The sequence below is a fragment of the Moschus berezovskii genome, chromosome 3 (genome assembly GCF_049115385.1).
Source record: "Moschus berezovskii isolate FMDL1 chromosome 3, NW_MosBer_1.0, whole genome shotgun sequence".
NCBI lineage: Eukaryota > Metazoa > Chordata > Mammalia > Artiodactyla > Moschidae > Moschus > Moschus berezovskii.
Genome location: NC_142462.1, coordinates 128,741,293 through 128,762,105, shown reverse-complemented (window position 1 = coordinate 128,762,105; position 20,813 = coordinate 128,741,293). Strand labels below are relative to the sequence as shown.

Below are 20,813 nucleotides of genomic sequence, written 5' to 3'. Positions count from 1 at the left end.
TGCAGGCCGAGGGGTCACAGAGAGCCAGGTGCGACTGAGCCTCAGCAAGGTGCTGGCGGAAGAGGAGTCGCGCAGTGCCCGTCCCTCTGCGTGTGGCTCGTGTCAGTCAGCCTGACGGCCTCAGGGCTCTTTTGTGTTGTAGCAGGGGTCGGGGTGTCCTTCCTTTCTCAGGCTGGATCGTGGGTGGACGTTTTGTTTACGTGTCCAGCCATCAGTGGACCCCTGAGTGGCCTCCTGGCTGCTGTGCCAGTGGAGGCACAAATATCTCCTTAAGGCCGTGCTTAGACTTTGGTGCGTTTTTCTTAAGTAACTTCCACGGGCCAAGCATTCTGGTGAGCGGGAGGCACCTTCCGTACTGCAGGGGGACAGACGGGTAAGGATGGTTCCAAGTGTAGGACTCACTGGGCACCCGCGGTGGCAGGAGGGGGGTCCTGGGAGAGCGACCCGGGGGCCCAGACTAGGCTCGGGGTGGAGGCCCTGGACTGCTGGGCGGACATGAGTGAGTAGGGGTGGGGCCTCCCACACTGCCGCCCACTGAGCACAAGCGCTGGGGAGCCAAAGCAGAGGGCGGCGGAGCGGCCATCACCAGCATGTGAGCTGTTGCCCGGCGCTCAGCTGGTCCACCTGGGTGCGAAGGCACAGCTGTGGGTGACTCCGCGGGTGGGACCCTCCATCCTGAGGAGCTGCACTCACCCTGAGAGTGGAGGGTCCGGGAGGGGCGAGGGAGGAGGGGATGGGAGAGGGAAGGACTGGGAGGGGAGAAGGGAGGAGGGCTGGGGCCCGTCGCTAAGGCTGGTGTGGCCGAGTCTGCGCCCCGCCCAGCCCCTGCCCTCCTCCGCCCCTCCCCTCCCCCTCCCCACCCCTTCCTACCCCCTCCAGCTGAGGGACCCTGACCACAAGCCTGGTTGTGGACGAGTCCCTGCCCCTCCCCTCCCCCTCCCCTCTCCTGCCCCCTCCCTGGGAGGTGGAACAGGAGTGGGTGCAGGGCAGGTGATGGACGGCTGTTTCTGAGTGACTGTCAGTGTCCCGATAAGATGAGGCTGACAGCTGCTGCTCCGGGGATCCCACATGACGCGCCGTTCTCCTTCAGCGCTGGGCCCGCTGTGCCAGGCCTTTCTATTCTCGTTGGAATAGTCAACGGAACTGTCCGGGCTGATAAGAGGAGCTGCTCGGTTACCTGGCAACGGGCTGGAGCGGAGGGCTGCTGATGGGAAGATCAGCTGCGGCGATAAACCGCCTTCCTTCCCCGCTGCTTCTCTGTGGACCACGGCAGACAGCCACAAACCCGACAGCCCCAGAGACTTGGGCGGAGTCTGAGCTCCCAAAGGAAGCTTGCCGCATGCCCTTGAGCCAGCCTTGGGCAGGTGCCCCTGCCAGGAGGAGCCTGGCTTCCTGGGACCTGCAGGGGAGGCCTCTAAGGAAGCAGGGAAAGCACCACTGAAATCCCCGCAGCCTGGCCAGCGTGTCAGTAAGGCCAGGCAGAGACAGCAGCAGGGTGGGCTGGCCCAGGGGCAGAGTCAGCCCCATCGGGACCCCAAGAGCTGGCAGTGAGACTTGCCGATCGGGTGCCGTCGGTGGTTTGGTTCCCGTTTCTTCATGGTCTTTCTTCCAGTAAACGCCTTTCATGTGGATGAGACCTGCCGTCCGCGGCGTCGGGAAGCTGCCTCCCTGCCCGTGGGCCTGTGTCCACTCCACTCTCCCCTGCCCTTGAATCTTGCCTTTTGTCTGCTGGTCATTCATACAAGATCGTGGAATTTTAGAACTGGGAGAGGTTCACATCATTTGGTTCTCTTCTGTTATTTTCAGAAACAAACAAAATCCAAACCCCAGACCCCTGAGGACCGAGAGGTGGAAGCCGCACAGGCTCTGGGCTCCTCCAGGCCAGGCCCCTGGTGGCGCTGCAAGGCTGAATGACCACCACATGTTCCCGCTGGTCCACGGGAACATTCTGTCCCGGTCGTTCCATCGGACTTCACGTAGAAAAGGCAAAGGCAATTTGGCCACTAGAAGCTATACTTTAGCATTTTCACTATGATACCCGGCTGCGCAGATACGAGGGGAGCTCCGTTTGCATCTCCTTCTGTGTGCGGCTGGTGCAGTCCAGAGTCTGGCTTCTGACTCTGCTTCCTCTGCGGCCGGCCTGCCGGAACTGGAACTCTGGTCGCCTTTCAGATGGGAGTTTACTGTGGCGGTGTTTGACTGTGTTCTGCTTTCCTCTAACGACAGCAGTGAAGGGAGCAGCACGGAGCTGTGGGAGCCTGGTGCATCTGAGCTAGAATGTGACGTCTTCGCCGAGGAGCAGAGGGAAGCAGGCGGCCTGCCAGTGGCTGGAGGGCAGCCCGCACGGGCCCCACTGTGCCGCCTTCAGCTCTCTGTGGGACGAAAGGCCCGGTGCAGGATGAGGGGGTTCTGGCGGGGCGAGCTGCTGCTCAGAAGGGGTGAGGCGGGGCAGGTCCTGCTCTCAGAACAGCTGGAGGCTCACCCGTGCCCTGGGGTTTGCACTTGGGCCCAGAGCCCTCAAGCTGAAGAGACCTTAGGAAAGGTCTGATTTGGCAGCTGTGTTTCAGGAACTGGCGCACAGAGAAGGGAGGCCACGCATCGGGGCTGCACAGCAGGCTGGCGGAAGCGCTGGGACGGAGGCCTGGCTCCTGCCGCCGTCTCCTCACCCTTTAGTGGGGCTCAGGACATGGCGGGGGCGGGGGGCAGACACAGTTGTGCCACCTGGTGGGGGGGGCTGCAGGTCCAGGCAAAAATCCAGCAAAAAATTATCGATATTTTCCCTTTCCAGGGGAAAAGATGAGCCTCCCATTCTAGACACGTGCTAGACAGGCTCTCCACACGAGCCCCGGCCCCTCAGAACTGCCGGCAGCGTGCTTGGTCACCTAGGAGGCAGCTGTCTCATCCCTGGGTCCTCAGCGTCCCTCCCGGTCCTGTCTTCAGACCCGCCCGCTCCTGGTCCCCGGTCTTCTGCTCTGCAGATAAAGGGGGCTGTGGGCGCGGCCTCAGAATTCCGCTGAGCCCATCAAGCTTTGGGGTCTTCAGTCCTATGGTTGCTGTGGTCACTCTGCAGGGAGGTCTGGGGGACTATCAGACCTTGCCTCTCTGGAGGCCCGTGGGCAGTGCCCGCGTTCTGTGCTCCGCGATGCCTCCTCCCAGAACAGGTCCTGGACCCCAGAGCCTCTCTGGGCCGCAGGCCTCCTGCCCTGTAGAAGCGGGCTCACTTCTGAAGAGGCAGTGGGTCTGTCCAGCTCTTCGGTCTGCACTGCCCCACCCTTGCCGAGCCCCCCACCCACCACGGGCAGCTCCCTTCGGCCCTGCGGCTCCTGGCATGGAGTGGCCCCAGCTCAGGGCCTCCTGCCCTCCTGGAGGACGGCCAGCTCCCCGCCCAGACTCCAGCCTCGCCCTTGTGTCTGCCTGACCTGCCGCTCACTCTGGCCTCGGAGCTCTGCCCTCTCGGCCCCGGGGACCGTCCTTCCCGCTGCCCAGGCTGCATGACCCTGACAGCCCCATGCGGCCACCCCGTTTTTTAGGCGCCACCCCCTGGGTCCCCCACCTCCCGTGGGTGGAGGAGTTGATGCCCCTCTGCTGTCCTGGAGGCCCGTGCCCCGTCGCCCACATCCAGTTAGAGGTGGGTGCTTCTCATGGGCGTGGTGCCCCCGAGTCCAGAGGCCCTGAGAGCAGAGCCTATGTTGTCCGTTTGCCCCGAGCGCCTGTCCCATGGCTCTTCTGCCTGTTTGTCCAGCGGGGCGTCAGGGCAGGGCTGTGTCCTGGGGTCGGGGCAGCGCAGGGCAGCGTGAATGGACATGAGTCCTCTGTGAGAGCAGGAGGGGCCTCACTGACTCGCCGTGGACGCGGGCCAGACGTGCTCGGGTGAGCTGAGCAGAGTGCAGCCTGCCCGCCCGCCGAGGTGGCAGAGAGAGCGCTGAAGCTCTTTGTTGAGGAGTGCGCGGGGTGAGTGCAGCGGTTGGAAAAGCAGCTTCCTTGCTCTGTTGCTGAGTTTGGCAGATGAAGAACCATAGGAGGCTGTGTGTCTGCACACACACACATCCACGTGGACACACGTGCACACGCATTGTCTTGTTGTTCAGTCACCAGCTCTGACCCTGTGACCCTCTGGGCTGCAGCGCGCCAGGCTCCCCATCCCTCACCGTCTCCCTTTGTGATGCCATCCGTCTTATCCTCTGCTGCCCCTTCTTCTGCCCACAGTCTTTCCCAGCACCAGGGTCTTTTCCAATGAATCAGCTCTTCGCATCAGGTGGCCACAGTATTGGAGCTTCAGCTTCAACATCAGTCCCTCCAGTGAATATTCAGGACTGATCTCCTTTAGGATGGACTGGTTGGATCTCCTTGCAGTCCAAGGGACTCTCAAGAGTCTTCTCCAGCACCACAGTTCAAAAGCATCAGTTCTTCAGTGCTCTGCCTTCTTTATGGTCCAACTCTGACATCCAAACACATGACTACTGAAAAAAGCATAGCCCCAACTAGACGGACCTTTGTCAGAAAAGTGACGCCTTTGCTTTTTATTGCACTGTCTAGGTTTGTCATAGCTTTCCTTCCAAGAAGCTATAATCTCTAATTTCCTGGCTGCAGTCACCATTTGTAGTGATTTCAAAGCCAAGAAGAGGAAATCTGTCACTGTTTCCACTGTTTACCCATCTATTTGCCATGAAGTGATGGGACCAGATGCCATGATCTTACTTTTTTAATATTGACTTTTAAGCTGGCTTTCTCACTGTCCTCTTTGACACTTATCAAGAGGCTCCTTAGTTCCTCTTCACTTTCTGCCATTAAAGTGTTATCATTTGTGTATCTGAGGTTGTTGACATTTCTCCTGGCAATCTTGATTCCACCTTATAATTCATCCAGGCCAGCATTTTGCATGATCTGCTCTACATATAAGTTAAATAAACAGGGTGACAATAAATACACTTGTCATACCATGCAGGGCCACCCAAGATGAACAGGCCACAGTGAAGAGTTCTGACAAAATGTGATCCACTGGAGGAGGGAATGGCAAACCACTCCAGAATTCTTTCCGTGAGAACCCCATGAACTGTTTAAAAAGACACACATGATCAGTTCAGTTCAGTCACTCAGTCGTGTCCGACTCTCTGCGACCCCATGAATCACAGCACGCCAGGCCTCCCTGTCCATCACCAACTCCCGGAGTTCACTCAAACCCATGTCCATCGAGTTGGTGATGCCATCTAGCCATCTCATCCTCTGTCGTCCCCTTCTCCTCCCGCCCCCAATCCCTCCCAGCATCAGAGTCTTTTCTAATGAGTTGCTTCTTCATATCAGATGGCCAAAGTATTGGAGCTTCAGCTTCAGCATCAGTCCTTCCAATGAACACCCAGGACTGATCTCCTTTAGAATGGACTGGTTGAATCTCCTTGCAGTCCAAGGGACTCTCAAGAGTCTTCAACACCACAGTTCAAAAGCATCAATTCTTCGGTGCTCAGCTTTCTTTATAGTCCAACTCTCACATCTATACATGACCACTGGAAAAACCATAGCCTTGACTAGACGGACCTTTGTTGGCAGAGTAATGTCTCTGTTTTTTAATGTGCTGTCTAGGTTGGTCATAGCTTTACTTCCAAGGAGCAAGTGTCTTTTAATTTCATGGCTGCAGTCACCATCTGCAATGATTTTGGAGCCCAAGAAATTAGTCTGACACTGTTTCCATTGTTTCTCCAACTATTTGCCATGAAGTGATGGGGCCGGATGCCGTGATCTTAGTTTTCTGAATGTTGACTTTTAAGTCAGCTTTTTCACTCTCCTCTTTCACCTTCATCAAGAGGCTCTTTAGTTCCTCTTCACTTTCTGCCATGAGGGTGGTGTCATCTGCGTATCTGAGGTTATTGATATTATTGATGTTTATATTGATGACACACATGATACACGGACTCGTACAATATGCACAAACATACATGTAGGTAGACATACACACACAATGTGTACACACGTGCACAAATTCAGATACACACACCTGCACACACGTGTATACACATACACTTAAACACACATGCAGACATACAATACACATACACACACGCATACCTTTAAATATGGTAATAAAGATGGATTACATCATTGAAGAATGCACTGGATATGACAGCAGTGACGCAGCACTGCGCACCTTGTAGAATAGCCCAAAGCCAGACGCGGACAACAGTGGCTGCGGCCAGGATGCGGAGCACCGGGGACGCGCGTGGCTGCTGACGGAGGTGCAGAACGGCACAGCTACTTTGGGCGAAGGTTTGGTGACTGATTACAGAACTAAACGTGCTCATACCATGTAGTCAGCAATGTGCTCCTTGGCTTTTACCCAAAGGGACTGATGGCGCGTCCACACATAAACCTGCACACGGATGCTTCAGGCAGCTTACACGGACGCTTCAGGAAGCTTCACTCATAACCACCCAAATTTGGAAACAACCAAGGGGTCCTTTGGTCGGTGAATGAGGGAATAAGCGGTGGTCCATCCAGATAATGGAATATTATTCAGTGCTAATGAGAAATGAGCTGTCAATCCTTGAAAAGACGTGGAGGAAATGCACATGAATATTAGTGAGAGAAACCAACCTGAAAAGACCCAGCATTGTGTGGTTCCAGCCATATGATGCTCTGGAAAAGGCAGACTTACGGAGACAGTGGAGAGTCATCAGTTCCCGGGACGAGGGAGGCGAGGGGGGTGAATAGTGGGGCAGAGAGGACGTGCCGGGCAGCAGGGCCACCCTGTGTGGAGCTGTGTGGGCACATGCCACTCCACCTGTGTGCAAGCCCGAGGCCTGGACAGTGCTGAGACTGAACCTTCACATACCCTGTGGCTCTGAACATGGTGACGTGTTGTGGGGGGTCATCGGTCGTAGCAAAAGTTCCGTTTGATAGGAAGGCTGATAGCGGGGGAGGCTGTGCCTGCATGAGGGCAGGAGGTTGATGGGAAAGCTGTGTACAATTTTGTTGTGAACCCAGCACTGCTCTGAAAAATAAAGTTCATTAATTAAAACGATCCACAGGGGACCGTGTCTCTGCCTCATCAGCATGGCTGTAGTCTAGGGGCAGAGAACCCACAGTAGCTTTCACGCAATTCAGTTTTTAGATAAAACCAATTCTAAAAGCACAAACAGTATTATGTTATATATATAAAAATTTAAAATAAAGGTTTCAAGAAAATCTAATTCATGTTTTTCTTAGAATATATTTACAACACTATCCGCCGCAAACCAAATTTAAAGAATGATTCCATTATACTGCAGACCAGAAGTGACTTACAAGGGGGTGTTTCAAAACACATAGGAGATGTCTCTGCGCATTTCCCTCCGTGCCAGCCTGATGGTGGGGTATTTCCTGTGGGCCTCAGGTAGGTCCTGGAGGCCTGGGGAACCGGGGGCCTTAGCCGCTTGTGGCTGACCTGCTGACCCCTCCCCACGCTGCAGGCCAACACTCGGCTTTCTCGTCTGGAAGGTGTGGGGCCGGTGCATTCTAATGCTGCTTCAGGTCCCTGCTTTCAGGGTATTTGGGTTCAGAGAGTGAAATGGAAGTTCTGTGTGTTCTGAAGAGTGTGTTCTCACGTTTCTCCTCCGCACCGCCACCCCCAGGGACTGAGTGGAGTTCTTTGCAGGAAACGGAAGCTGAGGACACGAAACGTACCGTCTGGGTTCCAGACGCGCAGACTGTCCATCCTGCTGGGTGACAGTGGGGGTGAGACCCTCCCTCAGGGACAGCAGGGCCCTGGTCACTGGTGGCAGGCGGGTTGATTTTAGCAGCGCTCAGAGGAGGGGAAGTGGCCTGGTCCAAGAGGGAGGCAGAACGTTGAGCTCCACGGCCAGTCGGGCAGCTGGGCAGGTTGCCGCCTGGATCCTCCGGGCTTTGCAGAGGCCCCAGAAATCCAGGAGATGCTTGCGATACTTCAGATGACTTTGTGCCGCTGCTCTGGGGCATCTCGGCGTAAGCACACGTAGCACCCGACCAGCAATCACCCGCCAGCCGGGCCCGGCAGCGTGTTCCTGATAATTGAACGGCTGCTTGTGAAAGGCTCTTCTCTGCTGCATCCTGCAGTGAGACTCTGTGAACAACGGAGGCGCCTTCGCCCGCAGCTGGCGCAGATGCACCCTGTGTGAGGCCCTGGGCCCTGAATTAGCCTTTTGTACCCAAGGCAGTGATTTGAATGTTTGAACCCCCACAGGAAGCTTGTCTCAAGTGAATAATTCCCGAATAAGGGCTAATTCGGGCCTAAATTAATTAGAAGGTGCAGTTTGGAAGGAGGTTGAGGAGAAGAGTCTGTCATTTCAGACGAACGGGACCGAGTGGGGTAAATGGGGCCCCACTGATAGCTCACTCTTCCCAGGCCTTCCTCTCTGTGTTCTCAGGAGGCCCCCGGAAGCAGCCTCACTGGCCTGGTGGCCCCACTGCCAGCACCCCCTGCAAACCAGTGCTTCTGCCCCAGGGGGCCTGTCTTTCCCCTGGAAACCAGCCCTGAGTGCTGTCCACTTTACGGTCACCGGACAGTCAGAAGCAAAGCGTCACATCACAAGTGTGACAGTCTCAGGCTCAAAAGGACAGAAAGGTGGGGGGTGGGGGTGGGATGGCGAGCTGGAAGGCAGCCTAGAAGCCACGCCACGCTGGACTCACCTTTGCGTTTGTGGTTTTCAAGATGAGCTGCTTTTTGTTTAAAACCATTCCTTTCCATTAGGCTTCCTTGGTGGCTCAGATGGTAAAGAATCTGCCTGCAATGCAGGAGACCTGGGTTTGATTCCTGGGTCGGGAAGATCCCTTGGAGAAGGGAATGGCAACCCACTGCAGTGTTCTTGCCTGGAAAGTCCCATGGACAGAGGATCCTGGTGGGCTACAGTCCATGGGGTTGCAAAGAGTCAGACATGACTGAGCGGCTAACACACTCATTCCTTTCCAAGGGCTTCTGATCCTGGAAGCTGCTCGAGCTGTGCCTTGGGCTCGGCCAGGGCTGTCGCCCGTCTGTCCGTCTCCCACCTCACCGTCTCTCTTCTCTGCCTCCCTTCTCGCAGATGGAGTGTTCGGACGGTGTCAGGAGTTTCCGGCCATGGACGTGCTCCGCTATGAAGTGTCGCCGGGAGTTCTACAGCACCTGACGGCCACCCTGCAGAAGCTCTCCCGCACAGGTGGGCGGGCCCGGCCCATCCGCGTCCTCCTGGGTGCTGAGGTGTTAGAAAAAGAGCGGGTCAGTCAGCCAGTGGTGGGCAGGGAGCAGGCAGCCTGGGTCCCTCCAGGGCTTGAGGCCATCCCAGCAGCTGTGGCTGGTGCTCTGGGTCAGTGAGGGTGGAGGGCTGGCCACGTGCCCCAGAAGATGACTGCACTGCTGAAACCCCAGCCCCAGTGTCCCAGCCCAGCCGCCTGGCTCCTCGGGGCCAGTGGTCAGGCGCACGTGGTCTTGGCTGAGGCCCAGGATCAGGCCGAGAGCAGCTCCTACAGAGGAGGGGAGTCTTCTCCAAAAGGTGTCGTGCATTCACGCCCAGACCCCAAGGGTCTGCACTGTAGGTTCAGCTGCCACGGCCGCCCAGGCTCCACGGCGTGCTGTCTGCTGCTCACCCTCGGCACAGGCTCCTTACCTGAGGATGTGGGCCCATGGCTGCCTCCAGCGCCGCGTTCTCGGTGGCCCCACATCCCCTGCATGAGTCTCGAGGGAGGAAAGGTGATGAAAGCCCCTTAGCCCCAGAGGATGCCGGGGGCTGGAGTGCTAGCAGGAGGCAGTCACTGGCCTGGCAGAGGGAGCGCGGATCACCTCTGGTCAACACTCCTCTGAGCAGAGAAACCTCCAGGTGGCAGCAACCGGGCCCCAGGTGGGTCCCGTCCTGGAGCTCTAGCCACTGACCTCCAGGGCCCGCTGTCTGCAGACAGCGTGTGTGTTGGGGGGCCATCAGCCCTCCATGGTGGGGGCCCCAGCCCCTGCCAATCCCTTTGGATTGGTTGCTGCCTTTGGTCTGCAAGCTTGTCAGTGGGAGTCATGGCGGGTGGTGCTGAGTGGGGCAATTTGGGTGCCCTTCCACCTGGATGACCCTCACCCCACAGGTCAGGGAATAGGGGGTGTCCTGGCAGCTACCGAGTGCATGCATTCCAGACCAGGGAGCAAGCCCAGGACAGCTTTGATCACTGGCCTGTAAGCCCCAGGGTGTCCGGTGGATGTTGTGAAGTTCAGGGTCTTCTGGTGTTAATATCAGCTGAGGGCCGGTCCAGTGGTCACTGGAGAGTCTGCTGATGTCCTTTCCTGGTCAGAGGCCTCAGGGCCTTCAGGAGGGCCTGGGGGCAGACGGAAGGATGAGCACTGGGTTGTGTATCAGGGCCTTTCCTCCAGGGCCCCCATCACCCATGCTGCCCTACCATTCCAGGGCCCCCACCTCTGCCCCACCATTCCCGGGCTCTGATCTGTGAGGTGGAATTCCTCCGTCTGGAAAGTGCAGGAGGGGCCGTGACTGTTCTGCTGCCTCGGTGGATGCAGGGCTTTCCTGCCGGGCAGGCCCTGGGTGCTGGCGGAAGGCCGTCTGATCCACTTTTGGAATGCTGCAGCGGCTACGAAGCCCCAGGTCTCAGCAGTCCCTCCCTCATGGTCAGCGCTCTGTGGTGGCCACGTGCCTTCCCCTCAGTGCTGAGTGCCCCCCTGGGCCATGCCTCCCCCAGTGGTGCACCTTGCGGTCCTGGATGGAGGCACACGGCGCCCAGGGCATTCCTGATGGGCAGGGCCTCTCCTGAGCTCTCAGGAGGCTGGGCCCACAGCCTTATTGCTCATGCCCCCGGGCCCCCCAGAGCCCGGCAGGTCTCCTGTGAGCCTGTCCTGGGACGAGCAGGCTGTGGCACGTCCACTGCACTTCGTGGAGGCCCTGTGTCCGTCTGTGTGACCAGCGGTGGAGAGCACTGGGGCCAGCTGAGGGCCGCGTTCTGGGCGAGGTCGGCAGGCCCAGCCTGGCCCAGTTCCGTTGGTCCCCCTTGTCTCACGCCCCGGCTTCATGCCCACGGGTATTCCTGCTGCTGCAGAGTGACCAGCTCACGGTTCTCCCGCGTGCTCTGCTCTCACAGCCAGGCCTCACCGTCTGGGCCCGCTGCGACCATCCAGATGAGGGCGAGACGCTGTGTCCCTGGAGGGCCTGCGGGCCTCAGGACCACCACCTGGGGGGTCACGGTGCCTCAGGAGAGGACAGGTGCCCTTCCCTGCAGGGCTCCATGTCTCAGCTGGGTCAGGATGTGTCCACACCCACGTCCAGCACCCTTCCCATCGCAGTCTGATTGCGGGCTCACACTCTGGGTCCCTTCCGGAGGGAATTTGAGACACATGGAGGGTGCTTCATGGAGGAGGCAAAACAGACAGGGAAGTACATGTTTAAATGCGTGGATGTCTTTGTTGAGAGCAGAGTTAGATTTACAGAAAGGTTGAGCAGAACAAGTAGAGCTTGCATAGCTGCCCCCCAAAAGGTTCTCTGATTGGCACTGAGCGTTGGTATTGCTGTGCTATGATCAGTGACAACCCACAGCTCACTCAAGGTTAAGTCTGTCCTGCATGTTCTGTGGGTTTGACAGACGCGGGATTCACGCAGCGCCGTTCCGGGTCTGGGTGGGGAAAGCTCGCTGCCCTAAGAGCCCTGTGCGCACCTGGTCATCCCCCCGCCCCCCACATCCTGGCAGCCACTCCCCTTCCCACTGCTGTTTCCAGAAGGTCACATCGCTGGGAACAAGCTGTGTGTGACCTGGTCAGACTGGCTCCTTCCACCGAGGGCTGTGCTTTGAAGTTCCTTCCGTGACTTTTGCTGGCTTGATAGCTCACTTGCTTTTAGCACTGAATGACAGTCAGTTGTCTGAATGGACCAGTTTTTCAGTTGACCCACTGAAAGACGTCTTGATTGCTCCCAAACACTGGCAGTGGTGAATAGAGCTGTTATAAACATCCATGTGCAGGGTTTGTGCGGACAGGAGTTTTCAACTCTTTTGGGTAAATACCAGATCTTACAGTATGAGCACGTTTAGTTTTGTAATTGACTGTCTCCAAGCAGCAGGTGTGGCCGGTGAGGGTGGGGCCGGTGGGGGAGTTACCGAAGCTCTTAAAGAGGTGCAGTTTCTTCATCGGGTGAATGTGGACATCAAACAGGGCCGTTGTGAAGGTCAAACGATGACCGCAAGTAGAATATTTTACACCTGTTTATAAATTAAGTGTTTCCACATGTGGGCTGTTATTTATTTGATACTCTGTTTCCAATTGATGGAGCTCTTACCCAGTTCACAGGCCTCCCAGGCGGCGCTAGGGTGAGGAGTGCGTGACGGTCACCCAGCTGGGTCTGATTGTGACCCGAGGGACTAACCTGCCGGGCTCCTCTGTCCATGGAATTCTCCAGGCAGGAATGCTGGAGTGGATCTGTTCCTTTCTCCAGGGGATCTTCCCAACCCAGGTCTCCGCACTGCAGGCAGATTCTTTACCATCACCAGGGAAGCCCAGGAATACTGGCGTGGGGAGCCTATCCTTCCTGCAGGGGATCCCCACCTGCCAGTGTAGGAGACACAGGTTCAATCCCTGGGTCAGGAAGATCCCCTGCAGGAGAGCATGCCAACCCACTGCAGTATTCTTGCCTGGAAAATTCCATAGACAGAGGAGCCTGGGGGGCCACAGTCCATGGGGTTACAAAGAGTCGGACATGGCTGAGGTGACTTAGCACGCGTGGATCGACCGGTTCATGCCCACCTGTTTTTCCTACTGGGAGTCACTGCGAAGTTTCTGCTAAGTCGGTCACTCGGTGCAGCAGCCCTGACGCCAGAAGTGCGGCCGCCTCTCACGGGACGCAGGGTGCTCCAGCTCCTCCCTTCCATCGTGGTGGTGATGGTGATGATGCAGGTCGACTCACTGACAGATGAGGGTGGCCGTACCCCAAGGGCCTGTCTCGAGGCTCCCTGTGACCACTAGCGACGGGACGGGCAGGATGTACCCTCAGGACCTGGAACAGAACCCACGTCCTTCCCAGAACCCAACTCAGCCCTCCTTGGACACCCATTCCTTCTGTGGAACTCTTCCCTCTCCCCCAGAACACACCTATTTTTTTAAACTTTCTATTTTCTTGGGCTCCAAAATCACTGCAGATGGTGATTGCAGCCATGAAATTAAAAGACGTTTACTCCTTGGGAGAAAAGCTATGACCAACCTAGATGGCACACTAAAAAGTAGAGACATCACTTTGCCAACAAAGGTCCATCTAGTCAAAGTGATGGATTTTCCCGTGGTGATGTATGGATGTGAGAGTTGGACTGTGAAGAAAGCTGATCGCCGAAGAATTGATGCTTTTGAACTGTGGTGCTGGAGAAGACTCTTGAGAGTCCCTTGGACTGCAAGGAGATCCAACCAGTCCATTCTAAAGCAGATCAGTCCTGGGTGTTAATTGGAAGGACTGATGTTGAAGCTGAAGCTCCAATACTTTGGCCACCTCATGCGAAGAGTTGACTCACTGGAAAAGACTCTGATGCTGGGAGGGATTGGGGCAGGAGGAGAAGGGGACGACAGAGAATGAGATGGCTGGATGGCATCACCAGCTCAATGGACATGAGTTTGAGTGAACTTTGGGAGATAATGAAGGACAGGGAAGCCTGGCTTGCTGCAGTCACTGGGATCACAAAGAGTCAGACACGACTGAGCAACTGAACAACAATTTTGTGTTGAGGTGTAGCCGATTACCAATGTCGTAACAATTTCAGGTAAACAGCGAAGGGACTCAGCCAGACATATGCATGATCCATTCTCGTGAAATCCTCCTTGCATCCAGACTGACGCTTAATGTTGAGCAGAGCTCCCTGTGCCTTACAGTAGGCCCTGTTGGTTATGTGTTTTAAATAAAGCAGAGAGCACCTGTTTTAAGTCAGCCCCCACCGGCCAGTCCCAAACAGGCTGCACTCAGCGTCTCGGGAGCCGCGTGGGCGCCTCCCACAGAAGCCGGAGCAGCTCTGCTGGGCTTGGGGTCCTGGTGGGGACAGCATTTTGGCTTCTGCTGCTGGGCCACCAGAGGGCGTGCTGGAGTGCTTGGATGGGCCCAGCTGCTGTACCTGGTGGCAAATTGCATTTCCCTGTGAATCCCTTAGAAGAAATGGAGTAGCCATCATGGTCAACAAAAGAGTCCGAAATGCAGTACTTGGATGCAATCTTAAAAACGACAGAATGATTTCTGTTCGTTTCCAAGGCAGACCATTCAATATTACAGTAATCCAGGCCTATGCCTCAACCAGTAACGCTGAAGAAGCCGAAGTTGAACGGTTCTATGAAGACCTACAAGACCTTTCAGAACTAGCACCCAAAAAAGATGTCCTTTTCATTATAGGGGACTGGAATGCAAAAGTAGGAAGTCAAGAAACACCTGGAGTAACAGGCAAATTTGGCCTTGAAGCACGGAATGAACAGGGCAAAGGCTAATAGAGTTTTGCCAAGAGAATGCACTGGTCATAGCAAACACCCTCTTCCAACAACACAAGAGAAGACTCTACACATGGACATCACCAGATGGTCAACACCGAAATCAGATTGATTATATTCTTTGCAGCCAAAGATGGAGAAGCTGTATACAGTTAGCAAAAACAAGACCAGGAGCTGACTGTGGGTCAGATCATGAATCCTTATTGCCAAATTCAGACTTAAATGGAAGAAAGTAGGGAAAACCACTTGACCATTCAGATATGACCTAAATCAAATCCCTTATGATTATACAGTGGAAGTGAGAAATAGATTTAAGGGACTAGATCTGATAGATAGAGTGCCTGATGAACTCTGGATGGAGGTTCGTGACATTGTACAGGAGACAGGGACCAAGACCATCCCCATGGAAAAGAAATGCAAAAAAGCAAAATGGCTGTCTGAGGAGGCCTTACAAATAGCTGTGAAAAGAAGAGAAGCGAAAAGCAGAGGGGAAAAGGAAAAATATAAGCATCTGAATGCAGAGTTCCAAAGAATAGCAAGGAGAGATAAGAAAGCCTTCCTCAGCGATCAAAGCAAAGAAATAGAGGAAAACAACAGAATAGGAAAAACAAGAGATCTCTTCAAGAAAATTAGAGATTCCAAGGGAACATTTCATGCAAAGATGGGCTCAATAAAGGACAGAAATGGTATGGACCTAAGAGAAGCAGAAGATATTAAGAAGAGATGGCAAGAATACACAGAATAACTGTACAAAAAAGATCTTCATGACCAAGATAGTCATGATAACATGATCACTGACCTAGAGCCAGACATCTTGGAATGTGAAGTCAAGTGGGCCTTAGAAAGCATCACTGTGAACAAAGCTAATGGAGGTGATGGATTTCCAGTTGAGCTATTTCAAATCCTGAAAGATGATGCTGTGAAAGTGCTGCACTCAATATGCCAGCAGATTTGGAAAACTCAGCAGTGGCCACAGGACTGGAAGAGGTCAGTCTTCATTCCAATCCCAAAGAAAGGCAATGCCAAAGAATGCTCAAACTACCGCACAGTTGCACTCATCTCACATACTAGTAAAGTCATGCTCAAAATTCTGCAAGCCAGGCTTCAGCAATATGTGAACCGTGAACTTCCAGATGTTCAAGCAGGTTTTAGAAAAGGCAGAGGCACCAGAGATCAAATTGCCAACATCCGCTGGATCATGGAGAAAGCAAGAGAGTTCCAGAAAAACATCTATTTCTGCTTCATTGACTATGCCAAAGCCTTTGACTGTGTGGATCACAATAAACTGCGGAAAATTCTGAAAGAGATGGGAATACCAGACCACCTGACCTGCCTCTTGAGAAACCCGTATGCAGGTCAGGAAGCAACAGTCAGAACTGGACATGGAACAACAGACTGGTTCCAAATAGGAAAAGGAGAACGTCAAGGTTGTATATTGTCACCCTGCTTATTTAACTTATATGCAGAGTACATCATGAGGAACGCTGGGCTGGAAGAAGCACCAGCTGGAATCAAGATTGCCGGGAGAAATATCAATAACCTCAGATATGCAGATGACACCACCCTTATGGCAGAAAGTGAAGAGGAACTCAAAAGCCTCTTGATGAAAGTGAAAGAGGAGAGTGAAAAGGTTGGCTTGAAGCTCAACATTCAGAAAACAAAGATCATGGCATCTGGTCCCATCACTTCATGGGAAATAGATGGAGAAACAGTGGAAACAGTGTCAGACTTTATTTTTTTGGGCTCCAAAATCACTGCAGATGCTGACTGCAGCCATGAAATTAAAAGACGCTTACTCCTTGGAAGGAAAGTTATGACCAGCCTAGATAGCATATTAAAAAGCAGAGACATTACTTTGCCAACAAAGGTCCGTCTAGTCAAGGCTATGGTTTTTCCCGTGGTCATGTATGGATGTGAGAGTTGGACTGTGAAGAAAGCTGATCACCGTAGAATTGATGCTTTTGAACTGTGGTGCTGGAGAAGACTCTTGAGAGTCCCTTGGACTGCAAGGAGATCCAACCAGTCCATTCTAAAGGAGATCAATCCTGGGTGTTCATTGGAAGGACTGATGCTAAAGCTGAAACTCCAATACTTTTGCCACCTCATGCGACGAGTTGACTCATTGGAAAAGACTCTGATGCTGGGAAAGGTTGGGGGTGGGAGGAGAAGGGGACGACGGAGAATGAGATGGCTGGATGGCATCACCGACTCTATGGACATGGGTTTGAGTGAACTCCGGGAGTTGGTGATGGACAGGGAGGCCTGGCGTGCTGTGATTCATGGGGTCGCAGAGAGTCGGACACAACTGAGCAACTGAACTGAACTGAACTGTGTCTCCAAGGCACTGAGGGACTTCCCCTGTGAGCCAGGAGGTGTAGATGTGAAATAAAATTTTATAGGCTTGGTTGAAAAGCAGCATCGTGGGGATACTTGTGGTCTCCTAAACTGCATATTCTAGCACTTTCTGGAAATGATCTTGTGTTTCTCTCTGGATCCGTCTGCCCTCTCACGCTGTAGCTCTCTGCACCCTCCCTGCCTCTCCCCTCCTGGGCCAGCCCGCTGCAGGTGGCGGCCCCAGGCCTTGGGATAGACCCCTGTCCAGACTTCCATCGCCCTTGGGTGTGAGGCTCAGCTCCTGCAGGTCAGACCTGCAGTTCTTGTACTGCGCAATGCTGGTTCTTGGGAAAGGCCTCCCCCTCTTTGTTGGGGATCGGTGGTATCCTGTTTTCACCCTCTCGCGTGGAAAACCTAAGGATGCAACCTTCCTGCCATCAGGTGCGCACCGCGGCATCGGGCAGAGTGGGGGGTGTGTCTCCCCCACCCTGCTTCTTCACAGCCACGCCCAGAAACACAGGCCTGGTCCCAGAGAAGGCGGCAGCTGGCAGGGCTGTTAGGAGCCTTCCTTTTGAAGAAGGGAAAATGGGGCTTAATTGTGTAACATAAATACACACATGAAAGAGCAGAAGATGTTCACGTTTATTTACTATTCTTGTCTCCTGCTGGCAACATTGTTTCGTGAGTGGATACACTGTTCTCTCATGTATTAAATTTTTAAAAAATGCATTTCACTTCTGACACTTCATTAAAATTCAGCATGTAAATGTCACTTGTTGGCACGTAATTTGCTGTCATAAAAACAACTTTGGATTTACTTCCTGGCAAGAATCTCCTGATAAATTGAGCTGTACGTCAAAAGCAAGAAACAAAGACGCAAAAATTAAAAATCTAACACAATGTCACGTTTCCTTAAAAGAGAATGAGAAGAACTCCCCTAATGAAACGGAGCAGAACGCAGAAAACCAGCATGGGCGGCAGAGGTGGCCAGTCGAGAGTGTGGCCGCAGTGCCCGTCCTGCGCGGGTGGCTCCCGCCGGTCAGCCGGGCTGAACTTTGACCGCTGCCTGGCAGCTCCCAGCTGCTGGTGCTGAGAACAGTCCCACCTTGCCTTTTTCTCGCCCTCTGAGCTCGCGCACTTGGCATCCCACTTGTGCTCACGGTTCTATCTAGCGACCTGGGTGACCGCTGTCTCAGCGAGTCCGAGCTGCAGTCTCCCCAGACCCTCGTTGAATCCCGAGCCCACAGGAGCTGTGTGGCTGCTCACCGTCGCTCTGGTGTGGCCTGCTTTCCCGTTGGTGGCAGTGACACTGCTGTTTCTTCTTTTGTTTCTTGCCTCTTGGCAACTTGTTAACTTGTTATGGGATTCGATGCCTGTAGTCTCTTTTTCGCTCTTTTAAAAATGTGAACTTTGTTTCCCTAAACATTTAGAAAGAGGCTGGATTCCTAAAGCTTTTCTAACTCTGGAGCTCTCCCTTCTGTGTGTTTTTTTTAAATTTTTTTGTGGCAGGTGGCAGGTTACTTCTTTTTATTATCCTGACACAATTGACATGCCACAAATGAACCCTTTGGAGGTGCAGAATTTAGTAGTTTTCAATGTGTTCAGATGCTCGTCACCATGGTCCAATATCAGAAACTAAACCTCAATGACAACTCAACCCTCTATCTCCCTGCATTGGTACTCCTGGCTACCCTGATTTAGTTTCTCTCTTAATGGATTTGACTATTTTGGATATTTCAAACAGATGAGTTCATACAAACATGGCTGTTCTGTGTCTGGCTTCTTCCCCTTGGCATCATGTTTTCAAGCTGTGTTCATTCTGTGGCATGTATCAGTTCTGTGCTCACTTTTAAGGCTGAATAATATTCTGTTGCCTGGATATACTGTATTTTGTTTATCCATTCATCAGCTGTTAAAGTGCTACATTCAATATGTCAGCAAATCTGGAAAACTCAGCTTTGGCCACAGGACTGGAAAAGGTCAGTTTTCATTCCAATCCCAAAGAAAGGCAATGCCAAAGAAGGTTCAAACTACTGCACAGTTGCACTCATCTCACACGCTAGCAAAGTAATGCTCAAAATTGTCCAAGCCAGGCTTCAGCAATATGTGAACCATGAACTTCCAGATGTTCAAGTTGGATTTAGAAAAGGCAGAGGAACCAAAGATCAATTTGCCAAAACATCCTTTGGATCATAGAAAAAGCAAGAGAATTCCAGAAAAACATCTGCTTCTGCTTTATTGACTATGCCAAAGCCTTTGACTGTGTGGATCACAACAAACCATGGAAAATTCTTATAGAGACGGGAATACTAGACCACGTTACCTGCCTCCTCAGAAATCTGTATGCAGGTCAAGAATCAACAGTTAGAACCAGAGATGGAACAATGGACTGGTTCCAACCTGAGAAAGAAGTACATCAAGGCTGTATATTGTCACCTTGCTTATTTAATTTATACGCAGAGTAGATCATGTGAAATGCTGGGCTGGATGAAGCGCAAGCTGGAATCAAGATTACCTGGAGAAATATCAATAACCTCAGATATGCAGATGACACCACCCTTATGGCAGAAACAAAGAAGAACTAAAGAGCCTTTTGATGAAAGTGAAAGAGGAGAGTGAAAAAGTTGGCTTAAAACTCAGCATTCAGAAAACTAAGATCATGGCATCCCGTCCCATCACTTCATGGCAAATAGATGGGAAAACAATGGAAACAGTGACAGACTTTATTTTCTTGGGCTCTAAAACCACTGCAGATGGTGATTACAGCCTTGAAATTAAAAGACACTTGCTCCTTAGAAGAAAAGCTATGACCAACCTAGATAGCATATTAAAAAGTAGAGACATTACTTTGCCAACAAAGGTCTGTCTAGACAAAGCTATGCTTTTTCCAGTAGTCATGTATGGATGTGAGAGTTGGACCATAAAGAAAGCTGAGCACTGCAGAATTGATGCTTTTGAATGGTGGTGCTGGAGAAGACTCTTGAGAGTCCCTTGAGAGTCTCTTGAGATCTCCCTGCAAGGAGATCCAACCAGTCCATCCTAAAGGAAATCAGTCCTGAATATTCATTATTGGACGCACTGATGCTGAAGCTGAAACCCCAACACTTTGGCCACTTTATGTGAAGAGCCGACTCCTTGGAAAAGACCCTGATGATGGGAAAGACTGAAGGCAGGAGGAGAAGGGGGTGACGGATGATGAGAGGGTTGGATGGCATCACCGACTCAATGGACATGAGTTTGAGCAAGATTTGGGAACTGGTGATGGACAGGGAAGCCTGGAATGCTGCAGTCAATGCCTTCGCAAAGAGCCAGACACAGCTGAGCAACTGGACTGAACAGGCTGATTTGTCACTTGGCAGACTTTTGATTGTCCCACTTTTGGCAATGATGAATAATATTGTTGTGAATCCTCAGTGTGTCTTTGTGACAACGTATGACTTCAATTCTTTTGGGTACACCTGGAGTGGGATTTCTGGGTCATATATAGTAGCTTTATACTTGTTTTATGGCCTAAAAGTCTGTCTGTCTGTGAGAATCTTCTGGGCATTTGTAAAGAAAGTGTCATCTGCTCTGTTGTGTGGCATGTTCTGTAACGTCTGCTAGGTCCAGTTGAGTTGCAATCTTGTCCAAGTCCTCTGTTTTCTTGTTCATCTTTTCTTTAGTTTCTCTGTCCATTATTGAAAGTACAGTATTGAAATCTCCAACTATCATTGTCTACTCTTCCCTTCAATTCTGACGGTTCTCTTTGTATATAGAAGCTTCATTTTTAGGTGCATATATATTCATAACTGTTGCACGTTCTCAGTAGATTGCCCACTGGTCTCTAGTAACAGCTGTTGTCTTAAAGGTGATTGCATCTAATGTCAGGTACACATTGCTGTTCTTTTTTTTTTGGTTACCATTTAATGACATTTCTTTTAAAAATCCTTTTAATTTCAGCTGTTTTTGTCTTTAGAGATAAAATATGTTTCCCATAGTATATTTTTGAATCATGCTTTTTAAATCTATTCTAAGAAGCTGTGACTTCTACTTGGAATATTAGCCCATTTACATTAATGCAGCTACTGAT

At 52.5% G+C, this 20,813-nt stretch overlaps 1 protein-coding gene across 2 annotated transcripts in view; it reads left to right on the top strand.

Moving 5' to 3' along the window:
* Positions 1–20,813, top strand: part of PTPRN2 (protein tyrosine phosphatase receptor type N2) — a 638,480-nt gene that overhangs the window by 152,902 nt on the left and 464,765 nt on the right. For both annotated transcript variants that reach the window (XM_055421655.2, XM_055421657.2), the window contains exon 3: positions 9,027–9,140. In XM_055421655.2, coding sequence (XP_055277630.2) covers positions 9,027–9,140 — 114 coding nt within the window. The remainder of the gene's footprint in view (positions 1–9,026; positions 9,141–20,813) is intronic.